Below are 21440 nucleotides of genomic sequence, written 5' to 3'. Positions count from 1 at the left end.
TGTGATGATTGGATCATTTTGGAATCTGGAGTGAAAGGGCAGGCTGGCAGTACATTCTAGACGAGTGTGCCACATAATCTTTCAATACTGTGCTCTGCGCATCCAGAGCAGGCAAACAGGATAATGGATCCTGAAAAGCTGGGACAGCGACATTATTCTTCTGTGGAGAAAGATGAGGACATTAAGAGGGAGGAACATTGCCTACAACATGTTAAAGATATGCACTTTCAGACACAACAAGCCAGGCAGGACTTAAAAGATACCTCATTCCAATCTGATTTGGGTGAAATCATCATTTATTGATTGTGAATTTGTTGTTTTTGAAAGGTGAGCAGTACCTGTTTAATCCCAGTAACAAATGCATTTTTTTTTGTTTGTTGCCCCTTCTCTTATCCTGTTATTTAATATAATTTAATGTTAACAATGATTTGATGGCTTTACCACATGCGATGCTCCCACATTGTACAATGGCAAGATGTTAAGCTATGCTGGGCCCTATAGCCCTTCAGACAGGTTCCAACATGGTGTGTTGCTAAGGACAGATAGCCTCTGCTGCTACATTTTCTTGGCTGCACCTACAATGGGAATTGATCAGGGAGCACGTAATATATAGTTAGACAATAGATTTACAAATGTGACCTTCTATTTCCAATGAAGTGTCACTCATATCCCAATGTGCTTTTAGGTGATTGGCAGTGATTGACCTAGTGCACGTCTGAGCTTTAAATATGGCACTGGCATCACAAATCCCAGAAAGACTGGCAGTGGCAAATACGTCCACCACTGGTGAGCAAACAATAGAAGTTTGGTGTTTACCCAATGAGGTGATCATGGAAAACTGAGAGATAAAACCCACGACAGCTCATGGAGAGACACCTTCCATGAAATTTTCAAAACTGACAGTCAATTCTCAGTAAAATTCAGTCTTGTATTTCTGTTGCATTTACAGTGGAACAACATGGCAGAGCAGAAGCATTTTCAAAAAAAATTTTGTTCATAATTTCAATCGAAAGATAATTTTGAACATTTCTGTGAAATTCTTGCTTGGTTATTTAAATCAGTGGGTGAAGGGTATTGGTTGCTACCTGAGCTAAATCTCTTTAAAAATTGAAAATGCATGAGGAGATTAAATTTATAAAGAAATGGACAGAAAGACATTACAGATGGTATGAAATGTAAAAATTTGCTTAATTTGAAGATGGACGAACACATGCAAAAAAACAGTATGAGGTCTTTAAATCTGTTTGCAAATCATTGCATTTCCCGGAGTTATGATGGGTACCTGAAGCAAAACATTATTCAATAAATCAGGAGGATACCTCCGTTTATATTACCTCTGGACTAAGGATGGCAGTGCTGTCGCTGGGAACATCTTCCTCATATCCTTTGTGATGGTAGCTCTCTGTCTCATGGCCTACACTTCCCTCGCTAGGGCACTTACTGTATGAACAACGTGGACTGTTGCAATCTGCACTGGAATGAGAGAGTTCACACTTGTCATCCAGTTCTGATGGTGTGTAGGAGAGATGTGGTGATCCGTTGTCATCCTGATAGGGGGGTGGTTGAAGTTCATCAAGTGGGGGTGTCCTCCTCATCCTCTGAATACAGTGTTCTAGTTAGAATATAACATTATAAATTTATAAGAAAAAAATACTGTTACAAGTTACATATTTTACATTGCTATAATAACTGATAGAATGGGATGTTACTAACCAAGTAATTAGTTGACACCCATTATAATTTATAGAAATATTGATATGGATACTAACAACTTCAGTTGCACAGGAGTTGGTGAAGCACAGGATAGGGAAGGGGGATTGGGTTTATGAGACAGAGTTTAAGAGAAGAAGCCCAGCCATTCAGGTCTCCATGCATGCTATGGAGTTTTAACTTAAAGCACGAGTCCTCTGGCCCAGGCAGGTTTCCTGCCTGAAAGTGAGTTTGCTTGGCTTCCAGTCAGTTGGAAAGTACATTTAAGGAAGATCCCAGGGGCACAGTCTCATACATAACCGCAGAGGGAATGAACAGTCCAATAACCAACTCTGGTCCTGGAGGCATGTGTATGGGTGGTGTATCTGATAGGCAGGAACTTGGAGAGGTGGGGGGAACTAGAAAGAGAGTGCTCCTATTCCTCCTGGCCCACATGCAGAGCTGTGAAGGCACTCACCTTCTTCCTGTTGCTGTCCACTCCTTGCTCCAGCTGTAAAGCTTCCTGAAGCCTGTGAAACCTGGTCATCCAAGGTTAAACTGCACAGCGGGTTAAATTTGATGCTGTGAGACCTATTAACATATTTAAAATGCTAATCTTCCTCCTGGGAATTGATTACCTACATGCTTCTTGTCCCACCTTTGGAAAGCCTGGAAGCCAATAATTGAAAGTGGCTCATAATTTTCCCAATTTCGTCCTCGCCACCCTTAATCCATGTGCTCAATCATCTTAAAACTCTAAATGCTTCAGAACATTTTATTTTGTGACTTTTTAAATGCAAAATCATTTTGAATCTGTTATAGTTAATCTCTAACTATTCTTCTGTATTTCAGCAATGGTAAAACTTGAACAAATTGGATTTTTTGCCAATTCTATAATTAGTTGGCTGGGGCACCCACTTAATTGGAATGAAGGTAGGTTTCCTAACTAATAACAACTGTAGGTGGGTTCGTAAAAGTGAAAGGCCAATCAGATTTTAAATAAAAGAATAGATAAAGCAGCCAGGCCACCATTAGTGGAGGGAGAATCCCTATACTTGGCAGCCAGCACACATATCTAAGTGGGCTAGGAAGGCCTACAGGCTCAGGCTGGCACAAGGCAGCTGAACTGTTCCACTATGCTAAGAAACTGGAAGGTAGTTAGAATATCCCAGTCAGCCTTTTTTAACAATCATTAACAGGGCTTTCAATGAGCCTAAATTGGGTATGTGCATCATCAAGAAACCACCACATTGGTCAGCACCTATATTTTCAGGTCCTGGCCACCACTGTTCCCAAACTTGGCAGCATCCAAAACTTTGTCCCATTGGTCCAATTCATTCCATACTATCTAAGCTGTTATGTGCAATTGCAGTAACTTCTTAGTTTGCAAAATTGGCTATATTTCATGGTGTAAAGTAATCCATAACCTTTATGTAAATTAAGAACAACAGCAGCCTACAATGTTGAGCTCTGAGACATCTAACTTGGTAGTTTACGCACTCCGACATAACTCTCAACGTGTAATTATTTCCTACCCTACTGCTGTTTTCTTATCCACTCCAAGGGCCCTAAATCCCTGCAGCTATGACTTTAAATGAACAGCATTTTGTGTGAAGACTTATCAAAAACTCTTAACCCAATACTGAGGGACACAGATGGAGAATAGCCACTAGGCTAGCTGCTGGAACACTTCCAAGTCCATGGTGTTCTAAAATGAGACTCTTAAACTGAACACAACAAAAAAAATTGGAAGGCAATACTGATTTGCCCATGCCTTATTGTACATATTTATCAACTGTCTTTTTTTTTGTTTTCTTCAAATTTAAAGTATTGTGCTTTACATTTTCACCAAATAAGTAAACAGACTTTAATCACAGGCATGCATCAGTTGGAACAAGGAGTTGGTAGAATGAATGATGAAATTCAAAATGGTTACAGTGAGTAACTGCATAAGCATTTTACAATACTCTATTACTGTATCTCACTGAAAGATTTCGGGAAAGAAAATATTGTTTTATTTCTCACAAGTAATAATGAGACATTATTGCCACAAATCATTATTTCCAGTATATTAGAGAAAGGATATGATGCACTAGTGAGGGTATAGAGATTTCCAAGGACTAGAAAATTTTAGCTAGACAGAAAAAATGGATAGGCTGATGCTGACAGGAAGCTGAGGGGTCAAGATAAAGTAGATTGGAGGGATCTATTGCACTTATCAGAAAGGTCAGGTACTTGCATTTCAAGTGATTGGGAGAGGGGTTAGAGGGAATTAAAAATTTTGTTTTTCACCCTGAGGGTTAAAGGGGTCTGGAGCTATTGCCATTTTAGATGATTGAGTAGAGATTCTCATCAAACTTAATAACTACTTGGATATATTTGAAGAGTCGTGACCTACAGGATTAGGGAGCAAGAGCTGGAAAATGATACTCTGTTCAACAGCTGTTATTATGCCAGTATGGACACAATCAGTCAACTGTCCCTTCTGTACCTTTGAGCTGTAGAAATAAATTGGATTTGCAAATTTATATGAACCTTATTCTGATCTCTTTCATAATTCTGCTCATTCTAATCTGAAAACAAATATAGCAGAAAACCTATACTAGCATTCACTTCTCACACTGTAAGTTCAGGTCTTCCATCTTTCAATTTTAATATCTGATCCTAAGGTAGCAGAATGCTTTCAGGCTGAATGATTCCATTTAGCCTTCTAGACAAAGCTCACTGACTTTTCACCAGCCTTATTTCCTTCCCTCATCTTGACTGATAAGCCTTCTGTACCTAATCCTTGAGCCTTCCTGTCTATCCCACTTCCAGATGGTGACTAGTGTTGGGGACTTCTTCTGATTTGCAATCCCCCGTTTCATATACCTACTAGCAATTGTTAAGCCTCAGATCTACTGCCTGAGGCTTTATACACGTCTACATCAGAACCTCTGACCTGTCTATCTTTCATATTTGTTGCAACCTTATTGAGCAATTCAAATATTTTTCTGCACTCCTGTCGGAAAACTTCCTAAACTAGCATCAAAAGCTGATAACAAAAAAAAATTAAAAATGCTTAATCTAATAGATGATACACATATATCATCTATTGGCTCTCTTTAATAGATAAAATCTTTTTTATAGCTCTCTGTTTTTAAACACTTTTTTTTCCAATTGCTTTTCAAATTATGCAGGTGGCACAAAGTAATATAGCACTGGGAGATAATATAAATAATTCGAAGGACAACAATAAAGTCATTGCAGATCATACATTGAAAGTACAGGTCTCTTTTGGTGCAGTGGTGATATGCATACACCTGGGCAAGAAAGTGCAAGTCCCATCTGCTCTGGATGTATGTCATAACAAGTCTGACCAGATTGATCAAAAAAAAATTATAAAAGTGGGTCTGATGTACCTTCATGGATGCATTACACATTATTTTCATAAACTTGAGGCAAAGTTTATCACGTTGACACTTAGAAACCCCAACACAAACATCCATACAATAATTGAAATAATGTCAACAATTATAATAGAAAATCATATTTATTAACTGATTCATTGCATAACTGCGGCTAATTCTGACTAAAAAGCAAGAAATGCATAATTTAAAAGCATGGTAAAAAAAAATCTCCAGATGAAACTCAACCAACGAATAAAGGAAACAATCAATTCTAAAGGACTGGAAAATTTACCTTTAGCATTTAGAAAATGGTGAAATAAACAAATGTTTTAAGTACTACCTTTTTTTTAAAACAGTAATTGAAATTTATGCTTTAAAATAGAATTTAAAATACATATTTGGGCGGCACGGTGGCACAGTGGTTAGCACTGCTGCCTCACAGTGCCAGAGACCCGGGTTCAATTCCTGCCTCAGGCGACTGACTGTGTGGAGTTTGCACGTTCTCCCAGTGTCTGCGTGGGTTTCCTCCGGGTGCTCCGGTTTCCTCCCACAGTCCAAAGATGTGCAGGTCAGGTGAACTGGCCATGCTAAATTGCCCGTAGTGTTAGGTAATGGGTAGATGTAGATGTAAATGTAGGGGTATGGGTGGGTTACGCTTCGGCGGGGCGGTGTGGACTTGTTGGGCCGAAGGGCCTGTTTCCACACTGTAAGTAATCCAATCTAATCACATATTTTTGCAATGTTTAACTATAGCCACTAAAGTATACTTTATGTTTTTAAAAAACCTGTTCTTCAGCTTGATATTTTTGCACAGAGCTATGACTCTATTAACTGAAGACAGGTATTACTGTCTGACAATATGTAGCAAGCATAATTTCCTAACAGCATTTAGCCACCTCCATTGATGAAACATCTGTCAACAACTTTCAAAAACATTTATTTGGTTGCTTAAAAAAATTATTTGAAGAAAATCTAGAGGACAAATTGCAAAAGTTTTCTTTGAACAAAGGTGTTTTTTAAAAAAAACTAGATGAGTTGTCTGTATGTGTAAAAGAAAGAGAAAAACATACAAGACTATTTCAAAATAGCCCATTTCTGTTTACATATGTCATAGCTTTGGTTAATGTTCCAAAATATAAGTAGTCTAATATTTATTTCTCAGTGGAAAAATCAATTATGCCCTCAACAGTTTCTAATTTTAACTCCTGACAGGAAGCTGGCAAGAACAGACAGCAATTCCATCCAGGGGTCTTGGCCAAAAAGCTACCAGTAAAATGTTCACTGATTTTAGTGAAAAGCAGCTACTAGCTAGTGGGCTTTGGGAGTGCTAAAGATCAGTGTTGCGGAAGATGCCTGCTGACACGGTGGCACAGTGGTTAGCACTGCTGCCTCGCAGCGCCGGAGACCCGGGTTCAATTCCCGCCTCAGGCGACTGACTGTGTGGAGTTTGCACGTTCTCCCCGTGTCTGCGTGGGTTTCCTCCGGGTGCTCCGGTTTCCTCCCACAGTCCAAAGATGTGCAGGTCAGGTGAATTGGCCATGCTAAATTGCCCGTAGTGTTAGGTAAGGGGTAGATGTAGATGTAGATATAGATGTAGGGGTATGGGTGGGTTACGCTTCGGCGGGCGGTGTGGACTTGTTGGGCCGAAGGGCCTGTTTCCACACTGTAAGTAATCTAATCTAATCTAAAATGCTGTCACCAGAAAGGTAAGTCAGTGGGTGATTGGTGTTGGAATGGTCTCATAGTTGAAAGACAAGCGAGAAAGATCAGAGTTCCAAATGCTTCTTGTAATCCACCAGGTATGATTAGGAAAAGGACTTCAACTCATTTAGAGGTTCCTGCTTTCCTTCCAAATGTTTCTCTCAACAGCATCATTGCTGCAGAAATCCCTATCATGAAACCCCTGGAAGTGAATTTATGAGTGCTGGAAAATTACAGTGTAGTAAACTTCTGACTCCCGCACAATCACAAATTTTGGGAGGGACTATATCTGCAGAATTATTTGTAATTTATCACATCCATACATAGGAGCAGCATGTATCAAATTTACCTCCAAGATCGATGCCTGAAAATCAAATTCAATGAGCTGTATTCATGCGGTTATGGACCTGATTTCTTACCCCAATTGCAAAGCTCCACATCACTGGTGAAGTCATAAGTATTTTACCTCTTCAAACCTATCCTAGAATTTACTGACCCAGTTGAAGAAGAAGAATCTATAGCAATGTACAGAAATAGTGGCTATCTGGCTAGGGCACTGAGCTAGCAACTCAGTGATTGTCAGTGAAAATCTCACTATAGTGAGGTATGAAATTGGATTCTGTAAATATGATCATTTGCCAGCTAGTATCAGACAAAATATGGTTAAAGTGTTATTGGGTTATTGTAAAGATCTAAACTGATCCTCTCTTTTCTACAAGTAAGGAAAGTGATACCAGTCCAACACTGTGCAGTTGACTCAATGCCTTTAGAGTGACTGGGAGTGACCAGTAACAAATAGCTTTGCAATGTTACCCATGTCCCACGTACAATTTATTTTTTAATATCCAGCCACTGCAGAATGTTAGTTCAAAAATACAGCCTGTTTTGGATGAAACAAGTGAAATATTAGTGTAGCATTTTCTGTCTAAGACCTGATCAAAATTTGGCAATGATGCAACATAATGGAGGGGCTCTTCCAATTTCTGTAAGCTTCAATGCTGAGTTGTCCATCAAGGATGGAGCCAAAGGGAAGGGTGTAGAGATCAAGATAGCAGCAGGCTGCAGCAATTTTGTGAAGTCACAAGCAAGGTTCCAAATCTTCCTTGCTCCACAGAAAAGTAACATGTAAAGCCTATCCTTTTAAGGATTGTGGGTCAGGCAGATCAAGACGTGGACAGTGCATATGCAACACAAGTTGCTTATTTGGCACAAGATTTTTAATCAGACACTTACAGCTATTATTAGGATCCATAATTGCATATGCAAGGGGGTGCCCTGCACACTCAGAAGTAACGGGCTTCCAATTAGAAAATGAAGCTGGTGCAATTCAGAAAGAAAATTAAACGAGTTGAAAATGGGGACCCTCTTGGAGTGTCCCTGCCACTGGCCAGAGAAGCCTGGGTTCAGGTCCCACCTGCCCCAGAGGTTGATTAGAAAAAAAAGTTAAATAAAACAAAAATAAAAATTGAAAATGGAAATTCCAAAGCCAATTCCCTGTTATTTAGCTTACTCCAAAAAACAATCCCCACCTCACTTCCCTATATAGTTCAACAGCATTTATCAGGTTTTACTAAACTAATGGACTATTTGTAACAAATGAATGGATATACAACCAATTAAATATATACATATGCCTGCTGTGTATAACATCCCTTAGCTGCAACTCTCTTATATTTACCACACGTTGATATGGCATACATTATAGTTCTAAAATGGCAAGAAAAAAAGATAAAGCATCTTGTCAGTAACATAGCACCTACTATGAAACATCAGTTGTTTCACTCTTAGAGACTATTAAGCAGGCAGCTGTATGCAGATTTATAACAACCAAGGATGTATTGTAGAAAAGACTAAAGACAGCTTTTGTTTCCCTTACAAAATCTTTTGGTCCCTCCTTGAGCGAAAGCTCTCCAAAGCAATGCTTTGCAAAGGCAGTGGGAAATATTACAAGCATTCTATGTCTGAGTCTACCAACCACGTGGTTCACGACATCAAACCATGAGCCAGTGTGCATTTCAGTGGAAACATAACTTGTTGATCCTAAGATACAAAGTTTCCACGAATAAGATCAAGGTTAACATTAAACTTGTAAGGAGGTTCACTATTGGTCTACCCAATTTCAGGGTTAATAGCAAGCGAATTGAAATTATAAACAATCAAAAGTAACAAAATGCTAAATTTTTATTACATATTCCATGGGATGTTACTTAGCTCAGTTGGCTACGTCTCTGGAGTTAGATGCAGAATGATGTGCCAGTTCGTGGAAGTCTGTTTCTTTATTTGTCTCATTTTTGCAAAATGGTGTCTTTTAAGAAATAACCAACTGTCTCTCTTTAATTGAAAAAGATGTTTTTGGTCATTTGTGAACTATGGCTAATTATATACATACAGAAAAACATCTAGGAGAGGCTTAGTTTAAGTGGAGAGGCTATGCAGGAAATAGGTAGCATTAAGGGTTGTATTGAATGCATAGGTTAGGAAAACAGTTATTAACCACGTAGAATACATAGTACAGAAAACTGCCAACTTGTCCAACTAGTTTCTACTGTTGCTTATGCTCTATACAGGTCTCTTCTCAGTCTATCTGTTTCAGCTCTGTCTTTTAGAATATCTTACAATTCTATTTACTCTCATGTAGTAATGCAGTTTTGATTTGGAAGTATTTAAATTTCCTCAATTACTTCCGGTGGACATGTATTCATCATTCTGAAAAAAAGTGGCGTTGGCCCCCCATTGGTTCTATTCGCAACTATTTTATATTTATGGACCTAGGTTTTGGATTCACCTCTTCTCACCAATCTACCTATCTCAGAGGCATCTAAGCATGACAATATTGGTAGGAGAAACCATTGCACAGTCCTTGTGCAGATGTATTTCTGTCTTCACTTTGCAGATATTTTCCATCACGTTGTGTAACACTACCATGTGCTGAATGGGATCAATTTCAAGTGGATGCAGTGATTCAAAACTTGGCATCCATGAATGCTTTGGACCATAGGTGCAGCAAAATTATATTCAAACAGTCTACAACCTCGCGGCTTGGCATATGTCCTACTCTACCATTACCATCAAGGCGTTGGATCAATCCTACCTCAATGAAGAGAGGAGACCATACGAGGGGAGCACCAGGCGTACCTAGAAATGAGTTGTCAAACCGGCCAAGCTACAAAATTGGATTATTTGCATGCCAAACAGAAAAGCAGTAAGTGATAGACAGGACTAACTAATTTCACGCAATGGGTCAGATCTAAGCTCTGCAGTCCTATCACATAGTTATGAATAATGGTGGACAATCAGAAACATAACAATGGGAAAAGGCTCCTCAAACTTCCCTATCCTCATTGGTGTGGGAGCTCAGCACATAAGTGCAAACCACTAGACAATCTTCAGCCAGAAGTGTTGAGTGGCCAATTTAGTTTGACATCAAGAACCAACTAAAGGAACTGGCTATTGCAAAGGTTATGACCCTGACAATATTCTGGCAATACAGGTATATTACTAAAGACTTTCCTCTATAATTAGCTGTGCACTAGTCAAGCTGTTCCAGTAAAGTTACAACATTGGCATCTGCCAGGCAATGTGATAAATAGCCAAGCTATGTACTGTTAATAAAAGACATGTCAAATCAAACTCAGCAAATTACCACCCCATCAGTTTACTGTCGATCATCTGCAAAATAATGAATGTTGTTGTTGATGGTACTTTCAAGTGACTCAGTAATAATCTGCTCACTGACACTCAGTTTGGATCCTACTAGGGACACTCAACTCCTGACCTCAAATACAACCTTAATCCAAACATGGTGAAAAGAGATGATCTCCAGAGGTGAGGTGAGTGTGTCTGCCCATGACATCGGTGCAGCACAGGACAGAGTATCGCACCAAGGAGCCACAGCAAAACTGGGGTCTATAGACATCAGGGGTAAATTCCCCTTTGGTTAGTCATGCTAAGTGCAAAGTAAAATGGTTGTAGAGTTGGAGGTGATTCATTTCAGTCCTGCGACATTATTTCAGGAGTTTCTTAAGGTAGTGCCCTATGCCCAACCTTCTTCAGCAGTTTCACCAACAACCTTCCTTTCATCATAATGTCAGCAGTAGGGATGGCCACTGGTGATTGCACAGTGTTCAGCACTGTTTGCCACTTATTTCACTCTGTGTCCATATGCAGCAAGACATGGACATCACTAGCAATATCAGCATTGAAATCCCCATAACAACTTTTTTGTGGGTTAGCACTGACTAAAAGAATTGGATCAGCCTCTTGAACAATGTGGCTATGAAAGCAGGTCAGATGCTAGGAATTCTGAGGTGAGTAACATACCTTTGACTCCTAAAATCTTGTCCACCATCTACTAGACAAATATCATGGAATGTTCTCCACTGACCTGGAAAGGTGCAGTTCTAAGAACACATAAGACACTCAACACCATTTAGGCAAAAGCAAACCCCTTGATTGGCATCCCATTCTTCACCTTTAGCTTCCTTCAGCAGCAATGAATAATGACAGCAGTGCGCGCAATCTACAAATTTTGGTGCAGCAACTCGCTAAAGTTCCTTTGCCAGCACCTTTCAGACCTGCAAGTCCTCCACCGGTAAATGGCTCTCCAAGCCATAAACTGTTCACTTCTGGTACCAATTTTGTGTTCCTTCATTGTTACTGGGTCAAAATCCGGAAAATCATTCCTGTGTACCTACATGGACTGCAGTGGTTCCATGATGGCAGTTCACCACTGCCCTCTCAAGGACAGTTAGTGATGGGTAATAAATGCTGATCTAGTCAGCAATGACCACATCTTGCAAATGAAAATGAAAAGTTTCAGTGCTTTTATGACCTTTTTGCAGCATGGAGACCATTGATAAACAAAATTCTAAATGTAGCCTGATTATGGTCCTACAGAAGTTTAATATAACTTCACTACTTTTGAATTCTGTTTCCAGAAATAAATGCAAGCATTATATTTGCTTTGCTAACCCAATTTGCTACCTTAATGATTTGTTCTCCTGATATCTCTATGTCCCGTTGTTTTCCTAATCCATTTAGATTTTTACATTCTACGTTAAGGTGTCATTTTTTTGAACCATAGTACATTGCCTCACATATAACTATGTTAAAGCTAACTGCTTAATTAAAAACCAGTCTGCAAGTTTTCTAACATCACCTTGCATGATCTTCCAATCATCATTGGGGTTATCCCCAATTTGATCTCATCTACAAAAAAATGATAATTATTTTGTTCATATGTTAACTCTTCAGTGTGAAATTATGAATGGGTAATCCAAGATGGTGGATGGGAAAATTTCTAGCTGTAACAGGCTGCTCCTTTTTTGAGGTATTTTAGGTGTTGGAGGAGATTCCCTCAAATTCCAATAGCAGAATTTACTGTTTTATACGCTGTTACATATTTATATGCATATTTGGAACTTTGGAAAAAAAAAGTCAAAACGACGGCACTTTACAAAAGGGAGAAGGACAGACAATAGGCAGCACATATCATGGCAGGAGAGAGAGAGAGAGAAAGAGAGAGAGAGAGAGAAAGAGAGAGAGAAAGAGAGAGAGATAGAGAAAGAGAGAGAGAGAAAGAAACCCATACTGCTAACTGACACAGCAGTGGACCTGCGCAGTTACTGCCTTTGCTGGATTCATGTATTGCTGGACATCGGAACTGCATCTAGGAAAACTTAAACAGCGAAATTCACAACTGATCTTGGAGGAACCTTGTTTGGGAGAGGTCACGGGACAGAAACAGATAAGTGAATATTTTTAAGTATAGCTTTACTGTAAATCTACAATAGTGAGTAGAGTGGGTTCTTTCTTGATTATATGTTTATTGAGATTTATCTTTTAAGTCATAATTTTTAAGTTAACCTGGAGCAGCATTCTGTAGAGGAATAAGACAGTGCTATTTTCTGGGTCTGTAGATTGGAAGAAGCAAAATCGGCATTTAGTAGAGTGATATGTTCTTCTTGTTGGATGTGGAAGTTTAGGGAGAGTTTATGTGTTACTGAGGATTATATCTGCAATAAGTGCCGTTGGTTGCAAATCCTATGAGATTGAATGGATCGGTTGGAGCGACAGTTAGAAGCAATGAGGAATTTACAAGAACAAGGGGGTGTGATGGATAGCAGTTATAGGAAGGGGCAAAAGCCACGGGTACAGTCACATAGATGGGTTAACTCCAGGAAAGGTAAAAGAGGTAGGCAAGTAATGCAGGAGTCTTCTGTGGCTAACCCCATTTCAAACAAGTATGCCGTTTTGGAAAACGTAGGGGTGATGGATTCTCAGGGGAATGTAGCACCTATAGCCATGTTTCTGGTATCAAGATAGGCTCGGATGTAATGAGGGGTACATCGGGTTACGATCAATCGATTATGTTAGGGAACTTTCTAGTCAGAGGAACAGATAGAAGTTTCTGTGGCCAGCAGCGAAAAATCAGAATGGTGTGTTGCCTCCCTAGTGCCAGGATCAAGGATGTCTCAGAGACGGTGCGGGGAGAGGGACCAGCAGGAGGTCATTGTACACGTTGGAACCAATGTCAAAGGAAGGGAAAAGGATGAGATTCTGAAGGGAGAATATAGGAAGTTAGGCAGGAATTTTAAAAAGGAGGTCCTTGAGGGTAGTAATATCTGAATTACTCCCAGTGTTGTGAGCTAGTGAAGGTAGGAATAGGATGAATGCCTGGCTGAGGAGCTGGTGTATGGGAGAATGATTCACATTTTTGGATCATTGGAATCTCTTCTGGGGTTGAAGTGACTTATACAAGAAGGATGGATTGCACCTGAATTGAAAGGGGACTAATATACTGGCAGGGAGATTTGCTAGAGTTGCTCAGGAGGATTTAAACTAGTAACATTGCGAGGGGACCCAGGAGATAGTGAGGAAAGAGATCAATCTGAGACTGGTACAGTTGAGAAAAGAAGTGAGTCAAGTAGTCAGGGCAGGCAGGGACAAAGCAGAGAACAAGGTAGGACTAATAAATTAAACTGCATTTATTTCAACGCAAGAGGCCTTATAGGGAAGGTAGATGAACTCAGGGAACATGAGATAGCATAGCAATTATAGAAATGTGGCTTAGAGATGGACAGGATTGGTAGTTTAATGTTCCAGGATACAAATGCTACAGAAAGGACAGAAAGGGAGGCAAGAGATGAGGGGGAGTGGAGCTTTTGATAAGGGATAGCGTTACAGCTGTACTTAGGGAGGTTATTTCCAGAAATATATCCAGGGATGTTTTTTGGGTGGAATTGAGAAATAAGAAAGGGATGATCACCATATTGGGATTGTATTATAGATCCCCCTAATAGTCAGCGGGATATTGAGAAACAAATTTGTAAGGAGATTTCAGTTATCTGTAAGAATAATGAGATGGTTATGACAGGGGAATTTAACTTTCCAAACATAGACTAGAACTACCAAAGTGTTAAGGGTTTCGATAGAGAGGAATTTGTTAAGTGTGTACAAGAAAATTTTCTGATTACCTACTACAGAAGGTGCAAAAATTAGATCTATTCTTGGGAAATAAGGCAGGGCAGGTGACTGAGGTGTCAGTGGGTGACCACTTTGGGGCCAGTGACCATAATTCTATTAGTTTTAAAATAGTGATGGAAAAGGTTAGACCACATCTAAAAGTTGAAGTTCTAAATTGGAGGAAGGCTAATTTTGACTGTATTAGGCAAGAACGTATTGGGGGCAGATGTTCACAGGTAAAGGGATGGTTGCAAAATTAAAAGTCTTCAGAACTTAATAACGAGAGACATTATATTCCTGTTAGGGTGAAAGGAAAGGCTGGTAGGTGTAGGGAATGCTGGATGACTAAAGAAATTGAGGGTTTGGTTAAGAAAAAGAAGGAAGCATATGTCAGGTATAGGCAGAATATATCAAGTGATTCCTTAGAAGAGTATAAAGGTGGTAGGAATATACTTAAGAGGGAAATCAAGAGTGCAAAAACGGGACATGAGATAGCTTTGGCAAATTGGGTTAAGGAGAATCCAAAGGGTTTTTACAAATACATTAAGGACAAAAGGGTAACTAGGGAGAGAATCGGGCCCCTCAAAGATCAGTAAGGCAGCTTTTGTGTAGAGCCACAGGTGATGGAGGAGATACTAAATGAGTATTTTGCAGCAGTGTTTAATGTGGAGAAGGACATTGAAGGTTAGAATGTAGGGAAATAGATGGTGACATCTTGAAAATGTCCATATTACAGAGGGTAAAGTGCTGGATGTCTTGAAACATATAAAAGCGGATGAATCCCCAGGACCTGATCAGGTGTACCCCAGAACTCCATGGGAAGCGAGTGAATGATTGCTGGGGCCCTTGCTGAGATATTTGTCTTATTGATAGTCACAGGTGAGGTGCCGAAAGACTGGAGGTTGGCTAATGTGGTAAGGACAAGCCAGGGAACTATAGACCGGTGAGCCTGACGTCAGTGGTGGGCAAGTTGTTGGAGGGAATCCTGAGGGACAAGATTTAAATGTATGCGGAAAGGCAAGGACTGATTAGGGATAGTCAACATGGCTTTGCGCATGGGAAATCATGTCTCACGAACTTTATTGTGTTTTTTTGAAGAAGTAACAAAGAGGATTGATGAGGGCAGAACATTGGACATGATCTATATGGACTTCAGTAAAGCATTCGACAAGATTCCCCATAGGAGACTGGTTAGCAAGGTTAGATCTCATGGAACACAGGAAGAACTAGCCCTTTGGATACAGACTTGCTCAAAGGTATCAGTGTACATGTGAAAAGTAATGCTGCGCCTTCAATTCATGTCACTGAGAGCCAGCATTCTGTTGAGAAATAGGCCAAAGATAAATCCTTACAAACCAATATGCCTAATGTTGGAGTACCCCGATGGATATGAGCTGTAGATGAATAAATCTGAAAACTTTAACATGTATTTTTCTCCAGAATTATTTAACATCCTCTAAGCTTCCCAAACAGAGTCATGTGGAACAAAAATTGAATTTTCATGTTTTATGAGCTGCACTAACACTGACTACAGTTCATAGACCATGTCAAGTATGCCTCACAAGACTTAAAGTCATGTAAAAGTCCAGCCATTCCTGATGAAGGGCTTATGCCCGAAACGTCAATTCACCTGCTCCAAGGATGCTGCCTGACCTGCACCACATTCTCAATAAAAAAGTCCAGAAACAATATAAACAATCAGGAATCATCATTTACAGATGCCTTTTGTATAGTTATTCCAAAAAAAATCATTTCCATATTTTGGACATAAATCTGTTTTTATTTCATTTTGAAATATCTGAAATGCAACCAATAGAAGTTAAAATGCAAGGTTATAAATTGAATATTTGATTCTTTGCAATATTGAATACTTAAAGTATGCACTTAAAAATTATATTTGTAACTATTGTAATTATCTATTACCTATCAACAGCAAAGTATCTTATTGGTTGCTCCAAACCAGGATAATTCCTTTTAATTCTAACAAAGTCATTGCTCAAAATCGAAGAAAAATATCAACAGCCGGTAGATGTTCGAAATTTGAAAGAATAATAAAGAAAATGCTGGAAATACTCAGCAATACAGTCTACATTTGTAAAGAAAGGCTAAAAATTCTGTTTCAGGTCAAAACTTACAGAAAATAGCCAATTGGTTTCACTCCTGTATTATTGTTATCAGCAGCTATATAACAGCACAGATAGATGGCTAGAAGTGTGATAAGACCCCAATAATGATCACTTTTATCTTTTGTATTGTGGCCTCAAAAATCAGGAATGGTATTGCTTTAAAACCAAGGAAATTGTGGAAGATGTTGCAGCTTTTAAAATGAGTTATTGGAACTCATTTTGAATTGAATCTACTGTATTGCCTTATACTGTATTGCAGTGTGTGAGAATGCTCGATACATTGTCAAAGTGCATAAATGTTCAGCACAGTTTTGCCTAGAGACTGGTCTTTATTGTTTTTTTTCAATTGACCAGTTGTTGTGGTCAGGGGGTTCAGTACAGTAACAATTTCTTGATTGGTTTGTGGGTAATCACTAGAGCCTTGTATGTGCACAATATTGGAGAAGCTTCAAATCTGCAAAGCACCTAAAATTCTTTCTCCCTCATCTATGGAAAAGAAAAAAAATGTCCTGGTAGCCTTAACACATTTCTCTGTGAATTCCCTTGTTGAAAGGAAATAAAAAGAAAACAAAGGAACTTCAGTGACACTGTGAAGGCAAATCCTTAAGCAGTGAAGGAAATACTGAGAATCAGCGTACCTACAAAAATATGTCCTTATGAAAGAGTTCAAATGAATCAAAAGGACCAAAAGAAAATAACTCATCAATGTCTGTAATCTGAACTGGTACTAGAACTGTGCTTCTCTCTGATTATTTTTGCCTTTCTCCATACATAATACTTGCGTCTTGTTCCTTTGTGTGTCTGTATGCATGTATACAGGAATTTTAAGGGATTGAGTTTAAGTTATAGACTTATAAGTTAGCAATTCCTTTTTCTTTCTTGCCATTGGTTAAAAATGAATTGATTACTATAAGTAGTTATTCTATTGCTAATGACAAAACTTGGTGTGCATATTCTTTTAACTTAAATTAGACAGTGAGATAAAATTAGGCACTTTGACAGTCGAATCAAAAGTTACACATTTGTGAGGACTCAGGGAAGAGTGAGACATTCAGTGCACTAGTGAGTAGTGACAGTGGCAATAAAAAATACTGAATTTCTGACAAAGTAATTATGAGAAATTGGATGCGATGGAGTTAGACCTATAGGCTGAATTTTCTCATTTTTTGTGAAAGTTTCTTTTAATGAACATTAGTTGATTGAGTTTGTCTACGGGTGTGAGATTGACAGAGCTAATTGCCATGCAGCAAGATGTTTATCACTTGACTGAGGATTGCTGAGCAGCAAGGCAAGCTGCATGGTTGTGTGACTGTGCTAAATGGCATAACAAGGCATGGTAAGCTATAGATGCTCTGAGTTTCAAGTAGATGTTACGTGGGATGCTAAGTGAGCAATTTAAGTCATTGATCCAATTCATGGGTCCCTGTCCATGCATGCAATGTCTTTGCTGCAGCCTTGCAATGCTTGTTGCCAGTGTGACATGCAATGAAAGTCTGTACTTTCATAGCAATCTGCAAGTGCATTGGAGGGATATCATGATAATTATTAAGAGGTTAGCAAATGCTGGATGCCAGTGGTGCTGGATGAGAAGTGTGTGTGGTTGGTATCCATGGCTATTGGGGTCTAGATTAGAGTGGTGCTGGAAAGGCACAGCAGGTCAGGCAGCATCCGAGGGGCAGGAAAATCGACATTTCGGGCAAAAGCCCTTCATTGATTTTCTTGCTCCTCGGATGTTGTCTGACCTGCTGAGCTTATCCAGCACCACTCTAATCTAGATTCTGATCTCCAGCATCTGCAGTCCTCACTTTCGCATATTTTCACCCATGGATATTGCCCAAGTTGCAGTTTCTTTGTGTGCAACATGGAGGCTATTCAAACCAAGAGGCAAGCTGAGTTCAACAAATACCAGTTCGGAATTCCATCTCTAGTTTATTGTCAAGTTTGGCTAGATAGAAAGCTGAATGTGAATGAGGCAAGTTGTGCCACCGACAAGGTCACTGGCGTCTGGATTACAATTATATCTTTAAAGTGGTTTTGAACAAATGAATACAACTAAACAAAGTACATTAGTAGCAACAAGAAAAAGTGAATTTTGAACCTACTGACTGATGAAATTTAGCCTATGTTCTGAAAGAGATGGCAAGAATTTTGAATAATTTCCACTGTCTATAAAATAATCAATACATAGCGAACTGGGACCAGGGCTTATGGGTTGTGATCAGAGGGAAAAGTGTACCAGTGGATTCCAAAAGAATAAGTGAACAAGGATATATAGACAACTCAAAAAATAGTTAGTTTTAATCTAACTTCATGTAAATTAATAGAATTGATCATGAGGAGTAAAATTGATAATAATCTGTAGAATAATAGAAGCCATTTCAAAAATGCTTCTACCTTATGAATACCTCACGAGATATTGGGAAAAGTATTTTCAGTTGTCTCTGGTGTGTTAAATACTTTATATATGGAAACAACGCTATCAATACAACTGGCTCAAAGGTAGAAGACAGAGGGTGGTGGTCGAGGGTTGTTTTTCAGACTGGAGGCCTGTGACCAGTGGAGTACCACAAGGATCGGTGTTGGGTCCTCTAATTTTTGTCATTTACATAAATGATTTGGATGCGAGCATAAGAGATACAGTTAGTAAGTTTGCAGATGACACCAAAATTGGAGGTGAAGTGGACAGTGAAGAAGGTTACCTCAGATTACAACATGTTCTGGACCAGATGGGCCAATGGGCTGAGAAGTGGCAGATGGAGTTTAATTCCAATAAATGCAAGGTGCTGCATTTTGGGAAAGCAAATCTTAGCAGGTCTTATACACTTAATAGTAAGGTCCTAGGGAGTGTTGCTGAACAAAGAGACCTTGGGAGTGCAGGTTCATAGCTCCTTGAAAGTGGAGTCGCAGGTAGATAGGATAGTGAAGAAAGCTTTGGTATGCTTTCTTTTAGTGGTCAGAGTATTGAGTACAGGAGTTGGGAGGTCATGTTGTGGCTGTACAGGACATTGGTTAGGCCTCTGTTGGAATATTGCGTGCAATTCTGGTCTCCTTCCTATTGGAAAGATGTTGTGAAACTTGAAAGGGTTCAGAAAAGATTTACAAGGATGTTGCCAGGGTTGGAGGATTTGAGCTATAGGGAGAGGCTGAACAGGCGGGGGCTGTTTTCCCTGGAGCGTCGGAGGCTAAGGGGTGACCTTATAGAGATTTACAAAATTATGAGGGGCATGGATAGGATAAATAGATAAAGTCTTTTCCCTGGAGTCGGGGAGTCCAGAACTAGAGGGCATAGTTTTAGGGTGAGAGGGGAAAGATATAAAAGAGACCTAAGGGGCAACTTTTTCATGCAGAGGGTGGTACGTGTATGGAATGAGCTGCCAGAGGATGTGGTGGAGGCTGGTACAATTGCAACATTTAATAGGCATTTGGATGGGTATATGAATAGGAAGGGTTTGGAGGGATATGGGCCAGGTGCTGGCAGGTGGGACTAGATGGAGTTGTGATATCTGGTCGCCATGGACGGGTTGGATCGAAGGGTCTGTTTCCATGCTGTGCATCCCTATGATTCTGTAAAATATTCAATGACAATGATGAGTTAATCCGGGATACTACTTCAAGGCAAACCAGAACATGAGAAAGAGGGGATATAGTTAGAACTAGTCAAAGAAAAATTTTAGACAAATTTCACAAAACACATCTGTATGCAAAGAGGAACCCGCTTGGTGGGAACTAAGCACAAAATTCTGAAGAACCATTCAAGAAAGGTCAGAACATGATATAAGGGCATGTTGTTAATTTTAATAAGATGGATGACCAAAAACAGCTAAATGACTTCCCTCATCTCTATCAATCTTGTAAATTAAAGTTTCTAAATCCTACTCTAGTAAATACTACCTTCTTTTAAAAATGAAAGATATTTTCTGTGACCAGATAGGGAGGTCCGATGTGTAGCTTTAGATGGCTTAAAACATACTCCAAACAGAAGCAGGAAAATTTAAGATAGTCCAAAAGAAACCAGGTGACAGAGACTATTTTACTGGCATCTTCAACTTCACTTTCGATTTTGCAACAGACATAACGAAGGAGAGCAAAAGAAAATGTAATAAAAATTAAGCATTCTCTACGAGGCAGATGATCCATTCTGCTACATTACTGCCCATCAGATATGAGTTACAATTTACCCATTGTGTCAATGAGGAGTCAATCATTCAATAATTTAGATGATATTCACAAACACACAAGCACATTAAATGAATTTAAAAATACAGAAGTACATCATTATCAGGAAATTAAAATCAGAAACAGTGAACATCAGAATAACAGCAATTCCTATTTAATGATTGCAAAGCAATCCTGAAAGCTCTTAGAGCAACTGGCACTTGCTATGAGATGGAAAGCACACAAATGGAGACTGATTAAATATACCCAAAAATTTCAAATCTGGTTTGGAAAGATCTGAACGGAGTAAAATTTTGTCTAAAATAGGGGCTGATACAGTAGATATCATTCTCTTTGCATGGTGAATTTTTAGTATAATGGTCTAAACATCTTAGACATTACAATGATTTTCCCAGTATTCAAGTACAACAGTTGCCGGAGTGTGGCAACTGAGATCTAAACCTGAATCTGTTCTTTTGACAGTAAGAATGAAGGAGCCTTTGAACCACTGACTGTGCAGTTCGTTGCTTGGCAACTTGGTTCCAAGTGGTTTAAACTTGGGTTGATGCCAAATGCAGATGGAATAGTTATAGCATATCTAATTAACAGGCTGGGAAGAATCTGCCTTTTCAAAAACAAATATTGTAACCAACCATGAAAAGCAGGAAAAGATATTTATCTTCTGACAACTTTGAAATCTTTTCTTTTTCTCATTTGTGAATGGTAGGAAAGGTTGTTCCTTCTCTGACAATTGTTTCAGATCATAAGAATAGGGACTAGAAATTAATTCCCTCCCTTGTGGTGGGTTTGATGATGCGAGTATTTAATCAGATGGGAGGGTCGAAGAAAGATGGCCTTGCCATTCTCCTCCCTCCGTACCAATTAAGTCCATGGTAAGAATGCCCACTTATGGAAT

General features: G+C 39.2%; 1 protein-coding gene across 2 annotated transcripts in view; it reads right to left on the bottom strand.

Annotated features, from left to right (window-relative positions):
• LOC140482947 (synaptotagmin-14-like) overlaps nucleotides 1-21440 on the bottom strand; it is a 237333-nt gene that overhangs the window by 88414 nt on the left and 127479 nt on the right. For both annotated transcript variants that reach the window (XM_072580721.1, XM_072580722.1), the window contains exon 5: nucleotides 1335-1612. In XM_072580721.1, the coding sequence (XP_072436822.1) occupies nucleotides 1335-1612 (278 nt within the window). The remainder of the gene's footprint in view (nucleotides 1-1334; nucleotides 1613-21440) is intronic.

The sequence above is a fragment of the Chiloscyllium punctatum genome, chromosome 11 (assembly GCF_047496795.1).
Source record: "Chiloscyllium punctatum isolate Juve2018m chromosome 11, sChiPun1.3, whole genome shotgun sequence".
Classification (NCBI taxonomy): Eukaryota; Metazoa; Chordata; class Chondrichthyes; order Orectolobiformes; family Hemiscylliidae; genus Chiloscyllium; species Chiloscyllium punctatum.
Note: the sequence above shows the minus strand (reverse complement) of the source record. Positions and strands in the feature narration are given on the sequence as shown.